Source organism: Pezoporus flaviventris, unplaced genomic scaffold (genome assembly GCF_033815535.1).
Source record: "Pezoporus flaviventris isolate CSIRO_AGI_PZ_B2104156 unplaced genomic scaffold, CSIRO_AGI_Pfla_v1 ptg000100l, whole genome shotgun sequence".
Classification (NCBI taxonomy): domain Eukaryota; kingdom Metazoa; phylum Chordata; class Aves; order Psittaciformes; family Psittacidae; genus Pezoporus; species Pezoporus flaviventris.
Genome location: NW_026892648.1, coordinates 2682945 through 2706968, shown reverse-complemented (window position 1 = coordinate 2706968; position 24024 = coordinate 2682945). Strand labels below are relative to the sequence as shown.

Sequence of the window (24024 nt, the reverse complement as noted above, 5' to 3'; positions counted from 1 at the left end):
TCCAGCATCAGCCTTTGTGCAGCAAGAGACAGGGAAAGCAAATTTTAGAGGTGAAGAGCAGGGCAGTGTCTGGAGTCCCCAGTGCGATCTTAGACAGCAGTACAAGTTATCCTATGTGGAGGTGGGAAGAAGAAAGACGTAAAGCTTCACTCTTTACCAAAAAAGTGAGCTAAATTCAGATGATTCATTTTGACTGGAGGCAATAATGAATTTTTTAAAGAGCTATGGTAAGTGAGTACTCTGAGATTTACGTGAAAGCAGCCCAGCTAGCTTCTTTGGCTAAGTCTATACTCAGGGGAAAAGGAGCTCCTGGGTCCTGGTTGCACTTTGGTCAGACAATACCACTGTGGCAGGAGCAGATTTGGCTGTGCCCCGGCTGCAAGTGGGTCTGGTCAACCTGCAAAGGTAAACCTTGGCAGGCAGGCAAGGAGGACCCATGGTAAACCCCAGTTGATATCTCAGTGAGGGAGACCAGAGCCATGAGGTGACCACCATGCCTGTACTGGGGCCAGGATGACAATGTACAGCATAAAGGGGTCCTGCCCTGTGGTGCATGCTCAGAAAAAGAGATTGCTGGTTTGTATCAGGGCTTTTTACCATTTCTGTCTATTACACTGCAAAGCAGACAGCATTTCTGCTCTGGAACACCTAACAAGAATGAAAGATCTCAAAAAAAGTAAGAGTTTTGGAAAACACTGTCATAGAAGATGTTAGTCTTTGATTTTGTTCTCAGAAGCCCTTTTGTGACAGCCTAGTCCCTGTCCCCATCTACATTCCTGAGCTTTAAACACGGAGCTTTAAACACACAGCAAATGGATGAATCCATACACAGCTGAAGAATAGCTGCTACCCCAGGAACAAATAACCAGCCTGCCATAAGGGGAATGCTGGGCTGCCACTGTCAGACTCGAAAGCCTTTGTGCATCCAGCAACTTCATGGAGAAAAACTGCCCTCATGAGTTGGAGAGCACTGCCTGAGACACCTGTATGGGGAAGAAGTTGGACACTCTCTTTTGAAGGGCAAGTGACTTTCTGGGCCAGGATGACAGTGCCTGTATGGAGTCAAAGTCAGCCCAGAAAGATTCATCTGAGCCTCTGCCTCTTAGACCCCATTTATCGTTTACTAAGAGGAAGGCAGGTCCCACAACAAACCACAGGTAAAGGAGAAGTATTAATATCTGCCTTCTTCCAGTGCCATATAAAAGGCAAACTGTAACTAGACACTTGACAATATGTACTTGAAGGAGTACAGCCCAGAACCACTGATATATCCAACTCTGCAAGGCCTCTTGAAATTCAACCTAGAGTGCTTAAGTGAGCAGCAGAAGCAACTGCTGAATCACTGGGAATTGTCTATGAGAACTGGAGGTCAGGATTGATCCTGGAAGATAGGAACAGGGAAAAAAATGCCTCCAGAAAACCCAAAACAAAACCTGTCTGGAAGGACAGGTTAAAGGTCTATGAAGCAGTCAGCCTAATGCTGAACTTTGAAAGCTGGAACAAAGTATTAAGCCATCCATATGTATGTACCGGGTAAAAAGATAAGGAACAGTGAATATGGGCTTGTCAAGGAAAGATCTTGTCAAACAGAATTTATTTCCTTCCTTGGCAGAGTAATGGATCTAAGGATTAGAGGGAAGGAGTGGATGTTATTTACCTTTAATTTTGCAAGGCTTTTACCGTACTCCCTTTGATGTTTTCAGAAGCAAGCTAAGAAAAGAAGGTCTATATGGAATAACTGTGAAACGGATGAGTGACTGAAAATGAATTTTCAAGAGAAATCAGCAATTTCCTGACCACTTGAGAGAGTATCTCTAGATGGCTCCTACAAGGGACTGTCCTGGATCCAATTCTGTTCAATATTTTCATTATCAGCTTGCACAGTGGATTGCAGAATACACAATTTGACACAGAGAATTCTGTTAGCATCAAGACACAAAGCTACTTGGACAAACTGGAGGCACAGTCTGAAAACAATAAGGTGAAATGTGGTAAAGACAAGTGCAAAGGGACACAGACAGGAAGAAGAAACCATATAAACATGGAGAAATTTGTAAATTTCTGGCTAATTGACAGCAGTGCAGAAAAGGATTAGAGTCTGGTGCTGGAATCAGCAATGTGATACTGCTGGAGGGGTGGGAGAATTACAGAAAACCTTTTCAAATGCATTAAGGGCTGTGTACTATCTCAGACATAGTAGGTATTGACTTACCTAGTCATTAGTCAATAGCAGTCATTACCTACTATGTCAGTACCTACTTCAGATCACTGGCGGTAAAGACAGCTAGGCTGCTCAATCTCGAAGAAAGCACTTCAGGAATAACAACACAACTTCTGTGATGGCATTGTGGGAAGAAGAGGACATTCTCAATGCTTCTGCCAGGTCTCATTTCTGTGATTCAGAAGCAGAATCACAGAAATCCCCCAGTTTCAGAAAGGAAGGTTCAGTCTGATTTTAAATTCAGTTTCACCCTTCACAAGTTTACTGCATGTCATGTTCAACCACACTGTTACTGCTTCACTCACTGCAATAGATGAGACTGCTTTGTATAGCAGACAAGTCTTCTGAGTGTGAGTAAAAGCTGAGATAAAAATAAATATTACTTTGATTTACATATATATATAAACGTCAAAATAAATTCATTGAAAAATGTTCTTATCTTAAAATCTGCATTTTCTTTTAAATGCAAATGTTTCAGCTAAGACAGTAAGCTGCAGATAAGGAAGCTGTTAAGCAAAGGAGGGTTCTCAGTGCTGTTCTGTTCTTTGTAGAAAAATTGTTGATGTTATACTGTGAAACCATGCAACAAGACAGAATGATCAGCTTAGGAAGTAAACCTGCCACCACGACAGAAGCCATTAAAGAGATAAGGTCTGCAAGGACTAACTCTTCCTAAATGGGAGCCAATAATATTTAAATACGTGGCTGGACTGTTTGCATTAGAGAAGAAATGGGTTAGAGAACTGATGTATGTCAAAATGTTTAAAGATCCCAGCACCTTCCAGTCAGCTTGGGCTTCTTTCATCTTTCTTACACCTTTAATGAGCAACTTTGACTTAAGCTACTTCATGTCATCTTATCTGTATCAGATGTAGGGATTTAGTCAGATGTCTCTTGATTTTACCAACCGCCTTCTTATGTAACACAGCTTTCCTAATAATAAAAATGCTGGTTAGAAGCTGGTTAGGGTGGCTGACAGGCTTGGTAACAGCAGATAGGCACTGGAAAGGTGGCAGCTGCTTCATCTATAGAGAATTTAGGCAGCATCCAAGGCAGCCAGCTTGGCAGGACTGTATCTCACCAACCTAGGATACAGGAGGAGGAACTCTTCAAACTACTGCTATAATTACCAAAAGCATTTCAAAACACCCTGGAACAGAACACACAATGCCTGAATGCTTCAGGAGCAGCCTTTGACCACAGGCCACCAGTCACTTGCGTTACGGGCGTAAGGCTGGCTGATGGATTTATTCATAAGTATCAGCCAAAACAGGCTTATCCAGTCAAAGATGGCTGCTCTTGCTACAGGCAGTAACAGGAACTTCCCATGTGAAAAATTTACAAATGCTTTCTCTCATTCTAGCAGTGTGTGGCTACTTGCAAGCTTTGCTATAAGCATTCTTGGGGTTTTCTCCTTTAAAGTCCTTGAAAGCTTCCTGATAGCTGGGGAGAAACTGCTCATGTGTTCACCAGCAACTAGGACACACTGTAAAATAAACTCCATTTCACATTTAGCCTCATAAACACTCCTCTTCTGAAAGTCACTTCTCTCAGACAACTAGATCAAGTGCCCTCCACTTTCACCGCATCTTCTCGGGTGCATTGATTTTGTAGAGTTAATTTTCTTCATAGTAGCTGTGTTTTGGATTTGCAACCAAAACAGTGTTATTAACACAGGGGTATTCTCTTTATTGCTGGCAGTGCTTACAGAGCCAAGGCTTTGTCTGCTCTTCACACCACCCCGGTAGTGAGTAGACTGGAGGTGCACAAGGAGTTGGGAGGAGACACAGCCAGGGCAGCCTATCCCAGCTGACCGAAAGGATATCCCATACCATACAGAGGCATGCTAAGTATATAAAGGTAGGGGAAGAAGAAGGAAAGGGGTTTGGAGTGACGGCGCTTGTCTTTCGGAGTAACCATTATCTGTGATGTAGCCCTGTTGTCCTGGAGATGGCTGAACACCTGCCTGACCATGGGAAGTGGTGAATCAATTCCTTGGTTTGCTTTGCTTGTTTGAACGGGTTTGCTTTACCCATTAAACTGTCTTTACCTTGACCTATGCAAACCCAAAGGCAAGTTTTCTTGCCTTTGCTCTTCTGATTCTCTCCCCATCCCACCAGGCAGGGAGTTAGCAAGTGGCTGTGTGTGCTTCGATGACATTTGGGGTTAAACATGACACTGGGACTCACAGCCCCAGGCACTGCCTCTTGAGTGCCAGTGAACTCAAGGGCACAAAATCAGCAGAGAGAGGCAAAGAATCAGACCACCAGATCACTGTGTTCACACATCACCCACAAATCTGGGGTGCAGGAAAAGGGCAGCAAAATCTCTCTTACCAGAGAGCACATTTGGTGATACTGGAAGGGACTCAGCATTGAACTGAGCAGAGAGTACGGACATGGGAGCACAACTGATGCAGGGCAAAGGCCGAGCCTGGGGCTTGTGCATCACTCATGCTTCAGAGACTCAGATTTATCTGGAGGAAGCAGAGCTCAGCTATAAATAGCACGGGATAAGGCTGGCCCTGCTTTCAGTTTGTTTTTTTTTCTGCTGGGATTCTGATGTTAGGCCTCATACAGCATTTTACCAGGAACCTGCTTCCTTTTTTCCCTCACACCTCTTCCAACTGTATTTATTAGGTTGGTATGTTAACAGCTGAGGAGTGAAGAAACAGACATTAGACTCTTAACCTTTTTGTCTCATCAGTGGCCATGTTCCCAAGTCAGATAGATACAGCACTCAGCTGAGCAATGGGTACCAAAGGCCAGCAAAGCTCATGGATACTTAACCAACTGCAATTCACAGCTCTTGGTTTCAATTCTGACTGTGCTCATCAAGCAAGATTTCCAATTTACAGACAAAATACGAAGTTTCCTGTGCTCCCTGTGCAGGGAAAGTAGATACACATGGCAGGCAGGCTCACATCCAAATCCCCAAGCTGTCTGATGCTGCTAAATCAGAGAGAGCATCTGTAATGTGACTGACAGAAGATTCCCATCATCACAGGATTGAGTGGGCTTGCAGCAGGGATGGCAAGAGATGGCCCAGGGCCTGCCAGGTGCTGAGGGTCCTGGATACCACACTAAGCTGTGATAGCTCACTATAGCACCAGGAGTGGGAGCAATGGCCAGCCTCAGGTCCGCACATTTCATTGTATATCTGCATAAGCTTGCTTGCACCATCCCTGCCCAGCTTCCTTCTAGCTCTGCCCTTATCACTTTTGCCTCTATTTCATCCTCTTCAGAGAAGCATTCTGCTCTTTCACAGGCTGCATTAGTGCCATTAAGACCCATCTGGTCCATATGCTTTCTACACCTGTTCTGAAGATCCAACAATCAGCAGTCACATTTCATAGGACAGAAAAGAAATAAAATTTTTCCACTAAGATCCAACATAATTTCCTGATTCCTATTAAATACTTAGTAAACTTTTGAGACTGCTATAAAGCAATAGAAAAGGATTCAAAGATCCAAGCAACCAAACAAAGGCATTACAAATTCTCTGCCCTTTTAAACCTCAGGCTAGGATTTTCCAAGGCCTTCAGAGACTCTTGAATTTTATAAGTGAAGTTTCCTCCACAAACTAGGACCAGTAAGACTAACAGGCAAAGAAAATTATTTATATATTGCTTGCAGACACTAGAAAAGAAACAGCCTGCAACCCACAATAATATGGTTTGGATCTTAAGTAAAAGGAAGGAGGGGGAAAATAACAATACAGCACTCGAGAAGAATGTATTTAGCAAGCAGCAGTGGGAGCAGACTGCAGAAAGGAAGTTCAGCATCTGGATAAAGTACAGAGGGAAGTGCAGAATCAAAGCAGAAAAACATTATTTTCAGACAAACATTACATGATGTGCAAGAAACATTTTTCAGGAGAATTTCTAATCCACAAGAATCCATACCCAAGGCACAATATAAAAAAAACAGCTATAGAAATGGAATCTCCAGAAGGTTCAGTCTGATGTTATCTCAAAAAATACAACATTGAAGTTAAAAGATCAGGGATTTGGTCACTATTGTCAAAGACACTTAGGAATAAGCACTCAGACACTTACCTTACCTAATGTTAAAGTGGCTCAAAAAGTGTCAAAAGGTTTTGAACAAGGTACAAAGACGTTGCAGGAGATTTTATCCATCATTTCTGCCACAGTGATGTCTTTGCACTTTTGGTCACCTCCACTATGCCTATATGACCCCAAACCTTTCAGATGAATTTCTGTGGCTCAGCAGAGCCTTTCCAAAAACCAGTAAAACATGACTCTGTTACAGACAGGATTTCCTCCAGTAGATAAAGCTGCAGTGAGCTCTCCCAGAGAATAAGGACAACCAGAAAGCTGCCGATCTTGACCCTGTGTCACGCAGAAAGCATATGGCAATCCTTCCCAAGCACAGCCCCTCCTGCTCACATATCCCTCCAGGAGAAGACAAGGGAGCAAACATGTGTTTGTGGGCCACTAAATGTCTCATGGTGCTGCAGTGAGGAGTTCAGTGTCAGGTCCAACAGACTAATGCAACTGCTGCTACAATAGCCAGTTGCTGCTTGCAGAATTCAGTGTAGGGAGTGGGACTGCAGCTAAGGACTGACTGCTGCAACAAGGAAGCCCCTGATGAGGTCCCTGGACCCCTAGTACACCCTTGCAGGTCCATGGATGCTCTTTGCACTCTTCTGTTCTTCTGTGCGTGTGCTGAATGACTGAAGTGACTTCTCTGGTGAGGATACAGTGTCCTCCTTTACTCCTGAAACACTGAGGTTAGACTGTGCCAGACATGCAATGCAGGGCTGGTAGCAACAAAAAAGCAGTAGAAAGCTGGGGCTGGAAAGTCCTCTATGCAGACACTGCACTGTCCTGGTATGAGAGATGCAGTTTTTCTGCATAACTCTGGAGATTTCGTACTAAATGATTATCACCATCAGGTTTCTACCCTATTATCCCTTTAGGCAACATTCTCCTACTTGCCAGCTCACATCCTGGTGCTCCTCATCCTTACCTCAGGTCCAGCATCCTTGGTTTCAGATCTGTGTTTCTCTTCTTCCTTCCAAAGATTTCTGTTTCTCTTCTAAAGTTATCCCCTAACAGTATCCTCTTGGAATTGAATAAGGTTTTTCCACTGAACTATCCCCAACAAATACCTATTTTTTTGCTCCATAGCAGTGAAGGTAACAGGAAGGGCATTGAGCCCGTTCTGAGAAAGCTGATCTTTATTCTGACCTTGATAGAAACACTCTTTTTCTTGTATTTCCCTTGCATCAAACTCTTTGTCTGAAGCCAAAGGAACAAAATATCAGATGAAGCTGTAACTTCTCAGAAACAATCCAAGCTGCAAAATCTGTTTGTCTGACTGCAGATGCCAGATTTAGGAGACTGCCCATCATCAGAAATGAAATAATGTGCTGGGGTGACCCTTAAGTGCAGTGAATACAATCAGTTTCTTGGAGAGGCATTTTTTTTTCTTGCAGAGGTGTGCCCAGCAGCATAGAGTAAGGTAGAAAACAGCAGGTCACAATGACTTTAAAGGGATTCTGTAACTGAACTTTCATCAGCAAAACAAGACTTCAATGAGTCTGGGATGGCTTCATGAGCTGCTAAGATTCAGAGTAGGCTTATTTAAGGACCTTAGATTAAGTACACAGAAAGTAAAGGTGAAGAAGGGATCACACGATTACAGGATAAATTCCAGTGAGCAAGTCTCAGCTGTCTTTTCATAAGATCATAGAATGGTTTGGGTTGAAAAGACCTTAAGATCATACAGTTCTACCCCCCTGCCACGGGCAAAAATGCCTCACACTGGCCCAGGTTGCTCCAAGCCCCACCCAGCCTGGCCTTGAACACCGCCAGAGATGGGGCATCCACAGCTTCTCTGGGCAACCTGTGCAAGTGCCTCAGCACACTTACGTAGTGCACTATTTCCTCCCTATATCCAACCTAAATCTCCCCTGTTTAAGTTTGAACTCATCACCCCTTTTCCTATCGTTACAGACCCAGATGAAGAGCCCATCCCCAGCATCCTTATAAGCCCCCTTCAGATACTGGAAGGCTGCTATGAGGTCTCCACGCAGCTTCTCTTCTCCAGGCTGAACAGCCCCAACTTCCTCAGCCTGTCTTCATACGGGAGGTGCTCCAGTCCCCTGATCATCCTTGTGGCCTCCTCTGAACTTGTTCCAACAGTTCCATGTCCTTTTGATGTTGAGGACACCAGAACTGCACACAATACTCCAAGTGAGGTCTAACAAGAGCAGAGTAGAGGGGCAGGATCACCTCCTTTGACCTGCTGGTCACGCTCCTTTTGATGCAGCCCAGGATACGGTTGGTTTCTGGGCTGTGAGCACACACTGAAGCCGGCTCATGTTCATTTTCTCATCCACCAACGCCCCCAAGTCCTTCTCTACAGGGCTGCTCTGAATCCCTTCTCTGCCCAACCTGTAGCTGTGCCTGGGATTGCTCCGACCCAGGTGTAGGACCTTGCACTTGGCATGGTTAAACTTCATCAGGTTGTCATCAGCCCACCTCACAAGTGTGTCAAGGTCCCTCTGGATGGCATTCCTTCCCTCCAGGGTATCAACCGAACCACACAGCTTGGTGTCATCGGCAAACTTGCTGAGGGCGCACTCAATCCCACTGTCCATGTCAGCGATGAAGATGTTGAACAAGACCGGTCCCAACACCGATCCCTGAGGGACACCACTCGTTACTGGTCTCCAGCTGGACATTGAGCCATTGACCACAACTCTTTGTGTGCGGCCATCCAGCCAGTTCTTTATCCACCGAGTGGTCCATCCATCAAATTGATGTCTCTCCAGTTTAGAGACAAGGATGTCATGTGGGACAGTGTCGAACGCTTTACACAACTCCATGTAGATGACATCAACTGCTCTACCCCTGTCCATCAGTTCTGTAGCCCCATCATAGAAGGCCACCAAATTGGTCAGGCAGGATTTCCCCTTAGTGAAGCCATGCCGGCTGTCACCAAGCACCTTGTTGATTTTCATGTGCCTTAGCATGCCTTCCAGAAGAATCTGCTCCAAGATTTTGCCAGGCACAGAGGTGAGACTGACTGGTCTGTAATTCCCTGGGTCATCCATTTTCCCCTTCTCGAAAATGGGGTTATATTTCCCTTTTTCCAGTCATCGGGAACTTCACCTGACTGCCATGATTTCGCAAATATGATGGACAGTGGCTTAGCAACTTCATTTGCCAGCTCCTTCAGGACCCGCAGATGGATTTTGTCAGGTCCCATGGACTTGTGCATGTTCAGGTTTTTAAGATGGTCTCGAGCCAGATCCTCTCCTACAGTGGGCCCAGGGTCTTCATTCTCCCAGTCCCTGCGTCTGCCTTCCAAGACTTGGATGGTGCAGTCAGAGCCTTTGCCAGTGAAGCCCAAGGCAAAGAAGCCATTAAGAACCTCAGCCTTCTCCAAATCCTGTGTAGCCAGTTCTCCTGAGAGCTTCCGGAGGGGGCCTACATTGTCCCTAGTCTGTTTTTTATTTGCTATGTACCTGTAGAATCCCTTCCTTTTATCCTTAACATCCCTAGCCACGCTTAATTCTAACTGGGCCTTTGCTTTCCTAACCTGGTCCCTAGCTTCCCGGACAACATCCCTGTGTTCTTCCCATGCCACCTGTCCTTGCTTCCACTTATTATAAGCCTCTTTTTTCATTCAAAGTTTCCTCAGGAGCTCCTTATCCATCCAAGGAGGTCTCCTGGCCCTCCTGCTGCACTTCCTCCTAGTTGGGATGCAACACTCCAGAGATTGTAGCAGGTGATCCTTGAATATCAACCAACAATCTTGGGCCCCCCTGCCATCTAGGGCTGTATCCCATGGAACCTTACTAAGCAGGTTCCTGAAGAGGCCAAAGTCTGCTCTCTTGAAGTCCATGGCAGTGAGCTTGCTGCACGCTCTTCTCACTGTCCTGAGGATCTCAAATTTGACCATCTCACGGTCGATGCATCCAAGCTGCCCTGGAGAGTCACATTTCCAACGAGCCCTTCCCTGTTGGTGAGCACGAGGTCAAGCATGGCACCTCTCCTTGTTGGCTCCTCTGTTACTTGCAGAAGGAAGTTGTCTTCCACACAATCGAGGAACCTCCTGGCTTGGTTGTGCTGGGCTGTACCGTCCTTCCAACAGATGTCAGGGTGGTTGAAGTCACCCATGAGAACAAGGGCCTGCGAGCATGAGGCTTTTCCTATCTGTCTATAGAGTGCTTCATCCGCAGGTTCTCCTTAATCAGGTGGTCTGTAACAGATCCCCACAGTAATGTCCCCCATCGCTATTTTCCCTTTAACCGTGACCCACAGACTCTCTGTTAACTGCTCCCTCTCCCCAGACAAAGTTCCATACTCTCCAGCTTATCCCTAACATAAATAGCAACTTCCCACCTGCAGGGCCTGTCTTTTCTAGAGCCTGTAACCTTCCATTCCGACACTGCAGTCATAGGAGCCATCCCACCATGTTTCTGTGATGCCTATTACATCATACCCCTGTAGATGTGCACACATCTCTAATTCCTCTTGTTTGTTCCCCATGCTACGGGCATTTGTATAGAATATGATGGACAGTGGCTTAGCAACTTCATTTGCCAGCTCCTTCAGGACCTGCAGATGGATTTCATCAGGTCCCATGGACTTGTGCACGTTCAAGTTCCTAAGATGATCTCGAACCTGACCCTCTCCTACAGTGGGCCTAAGGTCTTTATTCTCACAGTCCCTCCATCTGCCTTCTCAGACTTGAGTGGCATGATCAGAACAGAGACTGAGGCAAAGAAGTTGTTGAGAACCTCAGCCTTCTCCAAATGCAGGGTAGATTACTTTTATCTGGTTTACATTTGAAATGGGACTTCCACAAATTTTACTGGAAAACTATTCTGCAAGTGCACACTCCCTCTAGTTTCCTTTGGCAGTTTGCAAGCTATTACTGTCTGCCTTGTCCTTTCTGTCCTAACCATGAGCAAGTCCTAACCATGTCCTAAACCTGAATGGCATTTGGTGTAGAATTATTAAGCAGTGGCCACCCGTTTCTCCCCCCTTATATTCATACCATGCATGAATAATGAATACAAGGCAGAAAAGTATTCTTTCAGGATGCCATCTGAATCTCCATGGTATCAGTTCCTCAGAGAGGCCAGATATCTGCAGTAAATTAACAATGAACCAAGCTGCTTTTCTAACCAGTGATCTCTCCATAGCAATTCCAATCCACGCTGTGCACATGGACATCTGACCCATCTGAAATTTGCTGTATGCACAGCCAAAAGAAATGTTCTGTTTGCAGACCTTAGTGTTAACACTGCAGTGGAAATTTAACCAGTAATTGTGATGGTGAGCAAGTAAAAAAAATGTATTTCCACCCCTCTGCAGCAGCCTCAGTCATGGCTCTGCACCAGTGCCAGCAGCAAGCAGAAATAGCGTCCTTTTGGTTTGATGTGAAAGTAAACTAGAAGCACACAGTGGAAACAAATGTGTTGGGGATGTGTTTTAGGAGGGAGATTGAACAGCAGAAACAAGCTGTCATGCAGCAGATAGTTTCAGTTATCAATTCTTGTTTCTGAACAGTTCCAGCTTCAAAATGCTTCAAACCTAAAATATTTAGTATATCCCAGTGATGAAAGGTAAGAAAGAAACATTCTTCTCAGCTGTAAATAAACTCTAGTCATCATATTTGTTTTAAAAGAAAGGAGACATGAAAAACAAAGCACAAAGGCTGGAAAAAGGAGAGGGTCTATGCTGAGAGAACTTTACCAGCAGAGTGTCACTTCTCCCCAGAGAAGACTGCTTTTGTGGGCTCTGGGAGCCAAAGTTTAGCCATGTTGTCCCACTTTTGCCATGTTCATTGAGATTCAGAGCAAAGCCCTGGGACTGAGCCATTGGCTAAAACAGATACACTGTCCAGGGGCTTGCTTTCTAGGAGTAGTCATTGCTGAAGATGCTGGGGCTGTGAGGATTTTGTTGACTATTTGGAGCATTGTTTTGATTAAAGTGGGGTTTAGCTTAACCTCACATAGGCTTTTGGCTAGCAGTACATGACAGGTTTGACACCATTTCCCAGTAGCTAACTCCATTTCAGCTGGTGTTCACAGCCAAAGGCAGAGGCCTGAATTTATTGACCTGGGAGACCATTTCTGGTTCTATATTCCTCTAAGACCAAAGGTTTCAGTGATGTGTTAGCCACACTGCACTACATGCACATACATTCATCTGTCTGTGTATGTGTTTATTTCTATTTGGCTTTGGACCTTAATCATTTGGTAGTAAGGAGTTAGAAATGTGTACTTTAAAACAAGCAGAATTTTACATTATTTACAATGCAGTAGCACTTAATACATGGAAGACAACTGCCAAACCTAAAAGTAGCCATTGCTATGCTTTTTAAAAATATGGGGAGCAGTATCAGGCAGACAAACTCATTCTTAGGTAACAGAATTAGAAAATTTATGTTATTCTATTTTGCTCTTAATAATGGGCTATGTTACATCAGATTTCTTTTATACAAACTTACTGAGATATTACTAAGTTACTGAAAATGAAATAGCACAAGAAAAGAACTGTCAGTCTGCTTCACTCATTTCCTATTTTGCTTCCCTTGTGAAAGGGTTGTATTGTTTCAAAAGGAAGGAGCCAGGCAGTCCAGAGAACAAAGGCTCCTAATTGTTTGGGAGAACATTGTTACATTCCTAATTGATCTTCAAAGTCATGGACTTGCAGTGTCTATAAAAGTGAGGACTGCACAGAGTGGTCTAGACAAAGACCAGGCTTCAGACTAGTTGGGGTCTTGGCGGAGGAGAATAGAGCGTCTTTGAACTTAATATGGGAAATGAGGCATCACTTTCTAGAATCATTTAATGTTGAATGAAGAATAACAATCTGATGTCTCAAACTAACAGTTAGTCCATGTTGCTTTTCCTCCCATCAAATGAAGTGAAAACCTCACTAAGCCTTTTGGCTGATATTGACAAATACCTACAGTTCTGATTTTTCCCAATAGAAGTACAAGGTTTTCTCCTGATTGCTCTGCAATCTTACTAACCTTAATCACTAGTTTTGTAGCAAGTAAAAAAACTGTAATGTTTACTAGAAATACCAGTACCTTATTGCAGAAGAAAACCAAGAATAATGATTCTTACCACTCAGCCTTTGGAAATAAAACAAACAAGCAGGAACTGAAGTCTGTTTTTACCTATATCTATCCATATCCATGAAGTAGTTTGTTTCCTTTTCAGAGCTATCTCCCTAGACCACCTTACGATTTTTTTCATCTCTGAGCCACTTTGCTGCCAAGTGGTACATGTAAATCTATCTCTAAAAACCCTGTACAGAACTGCCTCGAGTGCTGAACATACCTGCTTCTGGTCTTTAACACGCCTTAAGCACACTCTGTTCTTCCCACTATCATCTGGGGCACAAATGATCTGGGATTCTGGCGTCTATAGTGTGCAGAAACAAATGTTGACCTTCAAGTATCATGCTGAAGCAAGACCATGAGAAGCTACACATAGGACTTAGCATTTTTTCAGGCTTTTATACTGGAAACCTAAGTGGCAATGGGAGAAGATTGGAATTCTTTGTGTGCCTGACAAGCTGTATTATGATAACAACCTATAGCTGGGGTACCATATTAACCTGAAGAGCTGAAAATTTTGCTAGAGGAAAAGCTTCAGACAGACAAGCAACAAACAGAAAATTCAGGTCTTTTCTGAAATGTTACATTTGCATAACCTCTTTGTTTATAGCAAGCGCCTGTCTTGCTCTTGGCATATTTCACATTCATCTGCAGTCCCATCAGGATCCCTTGATTTCTTGGACTTCTATTGGAAGATGCAATAACAAGGAGCCATGGCTGGGGGACAATCCATGCATGGCACTTGCCAAAGTACAAGGAACATTGACAGTGTGCCTAGATGCATGACTGTATGACAGCCTAAATCAGGTGACAGCAACATAGGACTTACTGTCGTGTGAGGCTTTTATACTGGAAGCCTAAGTGTCAATGGGAGAAGCTTGCAGTAATACCCACAAACACCCCTGCACCTCAGCAGAAGCACAGACCATGTTGAAATACATGCTGCCACACTTTTAGTCCTATAAATGAGATCAGAAGCACAAATACGTTCCAGTGCTTCAGTCTTAACTTGGATTATATTGTAGACATAACTACAAAGTTAGCTGGGTGTAACAGCATATTCATCTCGGTCCTTCACAATATCATCCATGTGTTGACTCTCTATGACAGATGTCAGGGTGGCGTTGCTTTAAGAGCATTACCTGTACATCACCATCCTTCATTCACTAGAATATTTCAGATCAACTACAAAGTAGTATGTCGAATCCCAGTGGCAGTCAATTCCATAGGTGGCTGCCCCTGGGTTTATTGTGCCCAAAAGAGCTCTCTTTTAGGGTTGATACATGTTTTAAACACTGCTCATCACTTGTTGCTCTGTGATTTTGTATTTGGAACATAAATAGCATTGCATGCCTGCTGAGACAAGATCAGTTACTCCCCAAACAGAAGTAATTTACAATCATGAAAACTAAAGAGAAATAATCGTTTATAGTGAACTGCTGCTCACATATTCAATTTCTATTGAGGACCAAGGATTCATGTGGTTGTTTTGCCTTCTGTATATTTCAAAATTATCTTAATAATCAATAGATAATGCTTGTATTAAACCAATACTTTTTCCCATTCAGCACTTTTCCCACTGTTCCCAAACTCAGCCCAACTAAAAGTCCACTCAAAGGAGAGGAAAAGCACCCTTACCTGCCACACTGGCTCTGTGTGCTTTGACTTTGCACAGCTCTTGTAGCTGGGCTGGGAGGTTGCCTTCACATTGTAGATGGCTACGTTGCCGTCATAGAAGCCCACTGCCATGAGGTAGGGGTAGTCATTATGGAAGTCCAGGCACATGATGCCACTCTCACTGCTGAAGATATACTCTGGGAAGGAGGGGTTCTTCATGGTGTAGAGCAGGAGCATCCCCTGGCTCTGTTTCATGAAGTCATCTAAACAAGGAGGAGCTTTGCTGTTAGATCAGTTTCCAAAATTCTCTATAACTTGAGACCACTCACCTATGCCTCACACCCATCTGAATGCAAAGACATTTTGGGAAGGACATCTGCCACAGGACCAAACAGTCTTGTTGGTGTGCCTACATCTGAACATCCTGTCCTCCACTGATATGCCACCCTCAGGACAAAGGGACAATGTGCTCATGCAGAAGAACTACTGTTCTGGCAGTTTCTCTCTAGGAAAGAGACTTGAGAAGCCTTGGAGAAAACGTGCAGAGTTAAAAAGAGTCTTGTGGGCACTTCTTTCTTTGGGCTACGATTTCACTAACATTGCAGACATGTAGGCTGAACCAAGGATAGTGGCATGTCAATTTCTATATCGGCAATACTTGATATTACACTGCTTCTTCAAAAAAAACATTTCATTGAAGTATCTGTAAAGCATTACATATAACTGTAAAATGCACAAGTCACTACAGCTTTATTTTCTGCTTATGTCCAACATCTCCTCCTTGCTTGGCACAGAAGCTCTCATTTTTTGCCAAGACTTTCAATTTTCTTTTCTATTTACTTTAATCTTTCCTTTGCACTGCCTGAAATTAGCTCTCCCTATTCTGAAGAAGGCCATCTTTCTTTTGTGCTTTTTATTTTTATCATGATGTGTTACTGCCAGGAGGGGTTTGGTCTTTTGGTTTTGGGTTTTTTGGGGTTTTTGTTGGATTTTTTTCTCATCTAAATACCAATTTCCAATTTCTTTTAAAAGGGACAAAAAACTGTTGATGTTTTTCTACGTTTTTGATGTAAATAAGCTCTCCAGAAGCAAAGAAGGAGCTTTCCTAATCTACAAAAACAATGCTTTCTGACAGCACCCTAGCTATCCCTCCACATGCTTTTTCTTACTGTCAAATGCCCGCGGGCACACAGTATACAGCAAGCAAATTTACTGCTGCCCATGCTCCAAGTATCCACTCTATATCCTATTTCCAGAACAGTCATTTTCTTATAAAAGCGCTTCCTACCTTTCTTAACATTTTGACCAGCCTGCAGGATAAGGACTTGGTAAATGTGTACTCCAGTGATAACACCAACTTCAGACACCTCTCCTTGGCAGCAAGCTGATCCCAAATCAGCATGCAGGTACAGACTTTGCTTACCTCAAATATATCAGGGCCACAAAGAAGACATTCAAAGAACCAGTAAATAAAAACACATCAACAAAACTATTACTGCTGTTTTGCATATTCTATTTTCACAGGTCTCTCTGTACATTTGAGCCAAGCAGGAGGAATGGCTTCCTTTTTTTTTTTTGCAGAAAGGTATGATAGAATCATAGATTTCAGTGCTGATATTATTTTAAACATATTGGAATCCAAATAACATTTTTAACTTAGGGAAAGCTTATTCCTAGAATTCTATCTGAAAAGGAAGTGATTACACTTTCTCTAGCAGGAAGTATAATAAATTGTCCTTTCAATTCACAGAATTATTTTTTTTTCCTAGCCAAGTAATGTCACTGAACTTATATGAAGTTGAGCTTCAGCCATGATAAGGATGAATCCACTTCTCCTCAGGAGCAAAAACACTTGGGAGGGCTGTGAAAATGACCTACCAGGCATGACTCACAGCAGAATGAAGTCAAATTAGTAAGACAGCCTTTGAATTCAACCTATTTCATGCTCTTACTTCTCCTGGGGACTACTGACCAGCCAGGCATATTTCCAAAAGGTCTCTGGTGCATATTCATTTTTGTACCTGTTGGCACTGTGCTGAGAAGCCTCAGACAGCTGCTCCCCATGCTCCCTACACAGACAGCAGAGGAGACACCCCTTCTGAGGTTGATTCAGCCACCAAAGATCTGAATTGGGCTTTGGAGGTGCTCCTCTGTCCACTGATCTGGCAGTAACATAGGCCAGCCACATTCATCAATTAGAGATGATGGAGCAGGCCTTTAATGTTGGGTAAAATAGTTCAGCAGCTTTAGCAAGTCCACCTGGATGTTAACCAGGCAGGGCAAAAGCAAGTTCTTGGGAAGAAGCTCTGGCAGAGTGAAACATGGGATTTAATTTGCAGACTAAGACACACACACGCAGGTCTATGTGTGTCTGTCTGTCTGAGTGCTCAGAGTCTAAGATCCTGCTACTATGAGTAGAGATCCATATATCCAGCTCACTGAGCGTAGAAAACCCACCTTAAAGAAGATCCCTATATTGGGTCCATTGACTTATTCTCTGGACTCCACTGACTGTAATGGCCAGCTCTCTACTAACTGCTAAACGCATGCAAATCCAGGATCTGAATCCTACTCATTATCTCCTTTATGTTATGAAATATTGCAGATGTGAGTTAAATCACAGATGTGTGAATAACGCACATAAGTCTGAATAATATGATTGCTAAAGAACAGCTTATTTCTGGTGAAAGGCAAAGCAGTAGCAATAATCCACAATTAACACTGAAGCATGGAACATAAATATCAGTAAAACAATAACCTTCTAAGAGCAGGCATATAAATCTATTTCAGTAAAGGGTGAATTCTAACCCAAAGTACTAACTGAGACGTACCAAGATGTTCTTTAATAAATGAAAAAAAAAGAATGGAATTATTTCATTAGTGATATTCAATGTTCCAGGAATGGCAGGGACAGCACATACCCACAACAGCATATTGTCACATAGCTTTGAAGCATGGACTTTTCAAGAGAAAGGTGTTTCATTAAAAACTAGCAGAGCACTGCAGTGTGCCCCAAATCCTGTGTAGCTGGTCTGTCAAGACGCAGGTAGCTCACTGAACCAATGTTAGAAGACCACAAGGCACACAGCAAAGCAGAAGGTGCAGACCCAAGAGCTGGTAATGGCTACACCACTGATGGAGGTGAAACCTGCAGCTTTAGATTGGAGACAACTGCTCTGAACTGAATGCATGCACCAACATGCACTGAAAGAGCTTCTACCCACAAAATGCATACTGGTACATGGGCTGGAGACTAGAGATATTAGACAATTATTCTGACAATCAGCGCCAGCAGGAGTTATTCTTCCCATCTACAGGACGACACAAGGCAGCACAGCAAGAAGAGGATGTGAACAGACTCTTGCTGTAATTAGGAAAAGTGCCTTGTCATGATGATCCTCAGCGTTCACCTGAACAAAGGTTAGATTTCAGATCCTGACACATAATTAGTATATGTGGGGAGAGAGGATGTAGATAGCATATTTTCTGGTCTCAGCCTGGAGAACTGAGCCTGTAAGCATCTCACGCAATGAGAAATAGATTTCAAACCAACCATTACCGCTATCTAAAATATCCATTTACATTTGCATTTAAGGCTGGAGAGATTCAACCCAAACCCCCAAACTTATTTTCAGAAGAACAGTGATTTAGTGTTAACATAGTACCTCAGAATATGACTGTGTTACCACCAAACAGTTCATGCAAAACAAAAATCTGAAAAGCATCTAAATCTTTCATTCTGATATGTCTGTTTTAACAGATTTTTCATTTCCACTTTTCTTTAGCTGAACTTAAAAGAATCAGCAAATGTTCAGTATTAGATCAAAATATGTTGGTTGATGGACCATGAGGTTTTCCTCCATTTCCTCCAAAATGATTAGTGGCTGAACCAGCATGCTCAATGCAACAGTATCTTCAAGTTGAAGCTACAAGGCTTGGGGTAAATACTGCATTCACATAGTAAATCTCCATGGTCACCACTAAAAGCTATTTTTACTACACAAAAAGCCAGTGCTACAGTTTCTTCTGTGATAAACTGGCAAATTTAAACTCTTCAGAGGATTTAAAACCCCCCAGACTGCACCCTTACATTTTAGATCCTGTGACACATTGTACATCAAGTCCACCAGCCGTCCTGCCTACATGGCTTGGGCCAAGAAATCACCCATGCTAATAGGAACCACTGCTGCTTAAAATATGTCCTTTCTCCTCTGAAAAAAAACAGTGAGATGGAGAAGCATGGCTGTGAACAGCTGCTTGTTTTTGAGCATCACAGCTGCACAAGCCCATCCACTCTCCTTTCTAGTTATGCCCACACTTTGAAAGCTTGCTGGCTGGAGCTCTACCCTTTAGGCTTGGATTACTAGACAAGCAAAGGAAGGGGCTGGCTGTGCTTTATACCCAGTTAAGTGATCTCCTCTGGGGCAAAGAGATCAATTCCAAAAGCAAAATTTTGGTACCCAAAGAAATGGCTCAATCTGTTTACTTGTATTTCAGATATTTAAAATATAGAGGACAGGAAAAAGAAAAAGGTTGGTTGTAGGCCAGCATATTTCCTCAAGCAAATTATTATTATTATCCAGGTCTACATGACCCTGAGCCCAACCTAAGAATTTGGTTAGACAGATGACTGAACGAGTCACAAACTAATGAATTCCCAATGCTTTTTTTTTCTATCAGTGAACAAAAGCTGTGCAGCATGGCACCGAGCACAGGCTAATCTAACCCACTATGAAACATGCTGGCTGAGCTTGCACTGCTTCAGCAAGATTCTATCCTGGCTCATTTAAGTAGCTCTGCCAACTCCACACTTTGCTGCGGTTGCAGTATGGATGTGCTGTAAGAAAGGAAACAGCTGGCACTTTGAGCTTAACTGTATGCCAATTGTTCAGAAAAATCAGGGAAGAACAAATCTTTCCAAGGAGCTCAGAGAATCTGGGCATGTGCTGAATGCATTTGCAAAGGCTCTTGAGGAGTAACAATAGTAACTGGAACTTTTATAGCACGTCAGAGTGCCTGTATCCGCAGCACTCCTTTTTACAGCCAAGAGAATGACAAAGGGCAGTGGAAGGAATGGAGAGCCAAAGGCACTACAGCAAGCTGAAAGAACAGCGAGCAGAACTGGGACTTCACTGGGTTCTGCTCATGGGGGCCCCATTCCAGGATCCCTGGGAAATTTAAGCTGGAATCACCGACACCCATTCTGTTCCTATTCCTTAAAATGCCCAGAAGTACTTGAGTTTACTGCTGTATTGATACAAGCACTCTGATCACTATGGATATGACTGTGAACCATGCTGTGGGCAGGGAAAACACTAACAGTGAGCTTTCAAAACAGTCCCTTTCCAAAAAAGAAAATGTTTTGAGAATTCATTACTTCATAGCTCAAGGCCAGAAAGCCTGGCCTCCTCCGTTTCACAGCTCACAAATATTACTGGTATATCCTGTTTTGAGCCTGATAACTTGTTTTTGGCGAGGATATGCATACTTCATTTGAAGATCTCAAAAGACAGAGAGGCCACCGTTTCATTTTGCAGTTTGTTTCAATGTTTAATCGCTTTGAGTGATTAAAAAGCTGCACCTAATTCCTTACTTGACTTATCTGGCTTCCCACTGTTAATTCTTATTATGCCTATCTTGATTGGATGAAGGACTTTTTTCTTATCTGGTGTTTTCTCTTCATTAACAAACTTTAAAACGCAACACTCCTTTTAGCATAATTTGATAACCTTCACAGCCTGAACTCAGAAATCCCACTCGTTTTCACCAGCATTGCACAGGGAGGCTTGCTCAGCAAAAAACCTGGGAGCCAACACAAGCTTTGCCACACCAGTCAAAGACACTGCCTTCACAGCTGCAAAGAGTAAGCTGCTTCTCAACAGATGTAGAGAAGAGTGGAACATTAGGAAACGTTCCACAGATATGTGGAGGACATCACATGCATCGAACTGGTGGTAGGGCCAGACAAAATCCACTTGCAGTCCAAATTTCAACCAGATACTGTCCAGTCTCCACCTTTAGGGCATCTTCTCGAATCAGCCTGGGGCTCTTTACTGAACTATCTACATTTTTTCTGCATGCCTCGAAAAATGTTGGCTCTAGAACCAAATACAATATTCCGGTATCAGTCTCACCAATGCTTAAATCATATTTCTGCTGCTGCTCAGGGCTCCATGCCTGCACTCCAGGACCGTGCTCACGCTCCTTGCCAAGATACCACACTGGGAACTTAAATTTATCGCTTATCCACAAAAGTCTTTCTTTATTCCATTTTTTTTAAAGAGTTGCTGCCTTCCAAAACACAGCACTCCTCCTTGTTTAGAGAGGTATAATGCTAAATTTGGCTGCATTAGAATGCATTTGGTTTGAATAATTTCAGCTTACCATAAGATTAATCACTCTGTATGACAGCCCTGTTCCCAGCATGATTTACAACTCCACCTGCCTTTTCATCAGTCACATGTTTCATCTGCTGTGTGTTTATATTTCCATCCAGAGTACCAGCGAAGACAATGCCTAGCTCCAGGGCCACCACGGATCCCAACAGCCCCCCCTTTGAGACACTGTCTTAGATGACATTTATGTATTTTCTGACATGTCAGTGGAAGTTGAGACCACGTGTGCTGACAAACTCAGTGAGCATGGGCACTTCCCTCCCACCCAGGGAAATATGTACCCTCTGGTTAGCAGCGTTGACACCGCAAGATCTGCAGGCTCTGAGCAAGCACATCAATGCACTGCAGGCAAATTGTAAATAATTTTAATTTATGCTGATACAGATGTTTGAATGTTAAATCTAACATTCTGCTTGATAACTTTCACAAGCTGTTGGGCTAATTCATAGAATCACAGAATGGTTTGGGTTGGAAAGGACTTTAAAATCACCCAGTTCCAATCCCCTGGCATGGGTAAAGATGCCTCACACCAGACCACGCTGCCCAAGGCTCTGTTCAACCTGGCCTTGACCACTGCCAGGGATGGAGCATTTACCACTTCTCTCTGCGACCTGTGCCATTGCCTCACCACCCTCACAGTAAAGAATCTCTTCCTTATATCTAACTTGAACTTCTCCTGCTTCAGTTTAAAGCCATTCCCCTTTGTTCCATCCCTCCAGTCCCTGAAGAGTTCCTCTCCAGCATCCAATACTCTTGATCAAGTTAATACTATTAGCTGGAGCTCTGCTTAGGAAGCACAGAACCTGCAGTTTGGAAAGGAGAGGTTAAAAAAAAAACAGAATTTCTAAATCATTTGGACATTTTATAAAAGCCAAAATTGACAGCTGACATGGCAAACTGTAATTTATATACATCCTGAGGCCATGTCACAGCCCTAATAACTGCTATGTGCCTGCACATGTCAGAGGCAAGACACACCCTCAGAAGCAGGGATGGATAAGTACAAACAGCCTTTAAGAAAACACACTGTTAGGTATGTTTGCATCTTACTCTAAAATACAGTCTGGCAAAGTAATACAAGAAAGACCACAGTTAACCAGGCCAACAAACCCAAAAGATTTAGGAAATGCTTGGAACAATGTGCTGTTTGTTAGGGCATGTGAGAGCAGAGGCTCAGAGCAAAAGGAGGGGGGAGGAAAGGGGAGGAGAGGAGAGGAGTTAAAAGATATAGTGCCTCCCTGAAAGCAGGAGGAGGATCTGACTTGCAACTCAGCTCTCCACTGGTTCACATAAAGGAGAGCAGGTGAGCACTGCAAAAAGAAAGAATATGCAACTGGGCTGAGTTTACAGTGCTGTAGGTAAAAACAGAGTTTTCTCATTCTGATCAGACAGGATTTTGAATGATAGGTCTAGCAGGCACTACAGTTCTTCAGATTTTCTTTTTTAAATAAGATATTCATAGGGGCTTGGGTTTACAATGTAAATAGCAACTGTGCAACTGTCCACATGTTATGAATGCTAACTTCTATTCTGAAGATACACAAATAAAATGGAGAGTCCATATCTTTATCTGGTACAATAAAGGTGCAATACTATCAACAGGGAGATTGTATTCCACACCCTGCAGTGCCAAGATTAGCTACTGTGACCTTGGTCGTTTTTTCTCCATGCTTCTCACAGCGCTTCTATGAATACACACCACAGATGAGGGGGGAAAATTGCCACTGATAAGGGCTACAAAGGTTCCATTTATCAATCAGGTCAAAAGCAACACTCTTGTTTTCAGGAATGCATTTATGTTTTGACTCTCAGCTAGACCGACTAAAAATCTCATGTAACTCGCTCCCATAGCTCCTCAGAAACAAGGGAGTGAAAGACACTTCTTGGCTCCAACATCCAGGAAGAGGCAGAGCACTCGTGTGGAAAGCTGGACAAACGCTAATCCTCCCATTACATATCTGGCAGCCATCGGCACAACTCCTGCCTTTCTTGTTTTGGTCGACTTAAGACGCAATCTTGATCGTGTTTAGCTATTTAATATCTGAGGCTCTGTTTCCTCTATCCCAGTTCTACAAAAACCTGGCGTGCTTCAGAGCACTTGCAGCCAACTAAGTATTTAAGAGTGCCATCAAGCGGCCAAGTGGGGTCTTCCAGGAGGCACACACCGCTTAGAAATCCCCAGGATCATGCAACAAATAGACCTGTACAAATGTGCTGCTTTTGGATGATCACACCAGCCTGCTGTTACTGCAAACAAGCCAGGCTGTCACCACCTCAGTATTCCTGACCTGAAGAGCTCTGAGAGGGAGGCACAGACGGCAGGAGATGCTTGTGTATTCCATAATTAAAGGACAGGAATGTCAGAATTTCATGGTGGTGCTGTGGCCTCTTGAAAGCAGACAGATGCCTGATGAGATGGACATACACAGCCCAGACCGTCAAGCAGGCAATTAGAAATTATATTGCAGCTCAGAACTCTTCTGAAGGCATTTGGCAGAAGACCTAGTTTTGACTGAGACACAAAGAAGCAGCACAGTTACAGACACAGGCCAACGTGCAGGAAATTTTGCACAGGTATGAACTTCAAGAACAATGAAAATTAAGGGTAGCCATTAAAGCTCAGCCCCTACCCTGTCTGCAGCAATGGTTAACATAAAATGCTTAGGGGACTGTATAA

General features: G+C 43.3%; 1 protein-coding gene across 4 annotated transcripts in view; it reads right to left on the bottom strand.

Moving 5' to 3' along the window:
• The window catches only part of DNAI1 (dynein axonemal intermediate chain 1), a 153879-nt gene that overhangs the window by 70090 nt on the left and 59765 nt on the right, over positions 1-24024 (bottom strand). For all 4 annotated transcript variants that reach the window (XM_061477139.1, XM_061477141.1, XM_061477142.1 and 1 more), the window contains one exon: positions 14974-15215. In XM_061477139.1, the coding sequence (XP_061333123.1) occupies positions 14974-15215 (242 nt within the window). The remainder of the gene's footprint in view (positions 1-14973; positions 15216-24024) is intronic.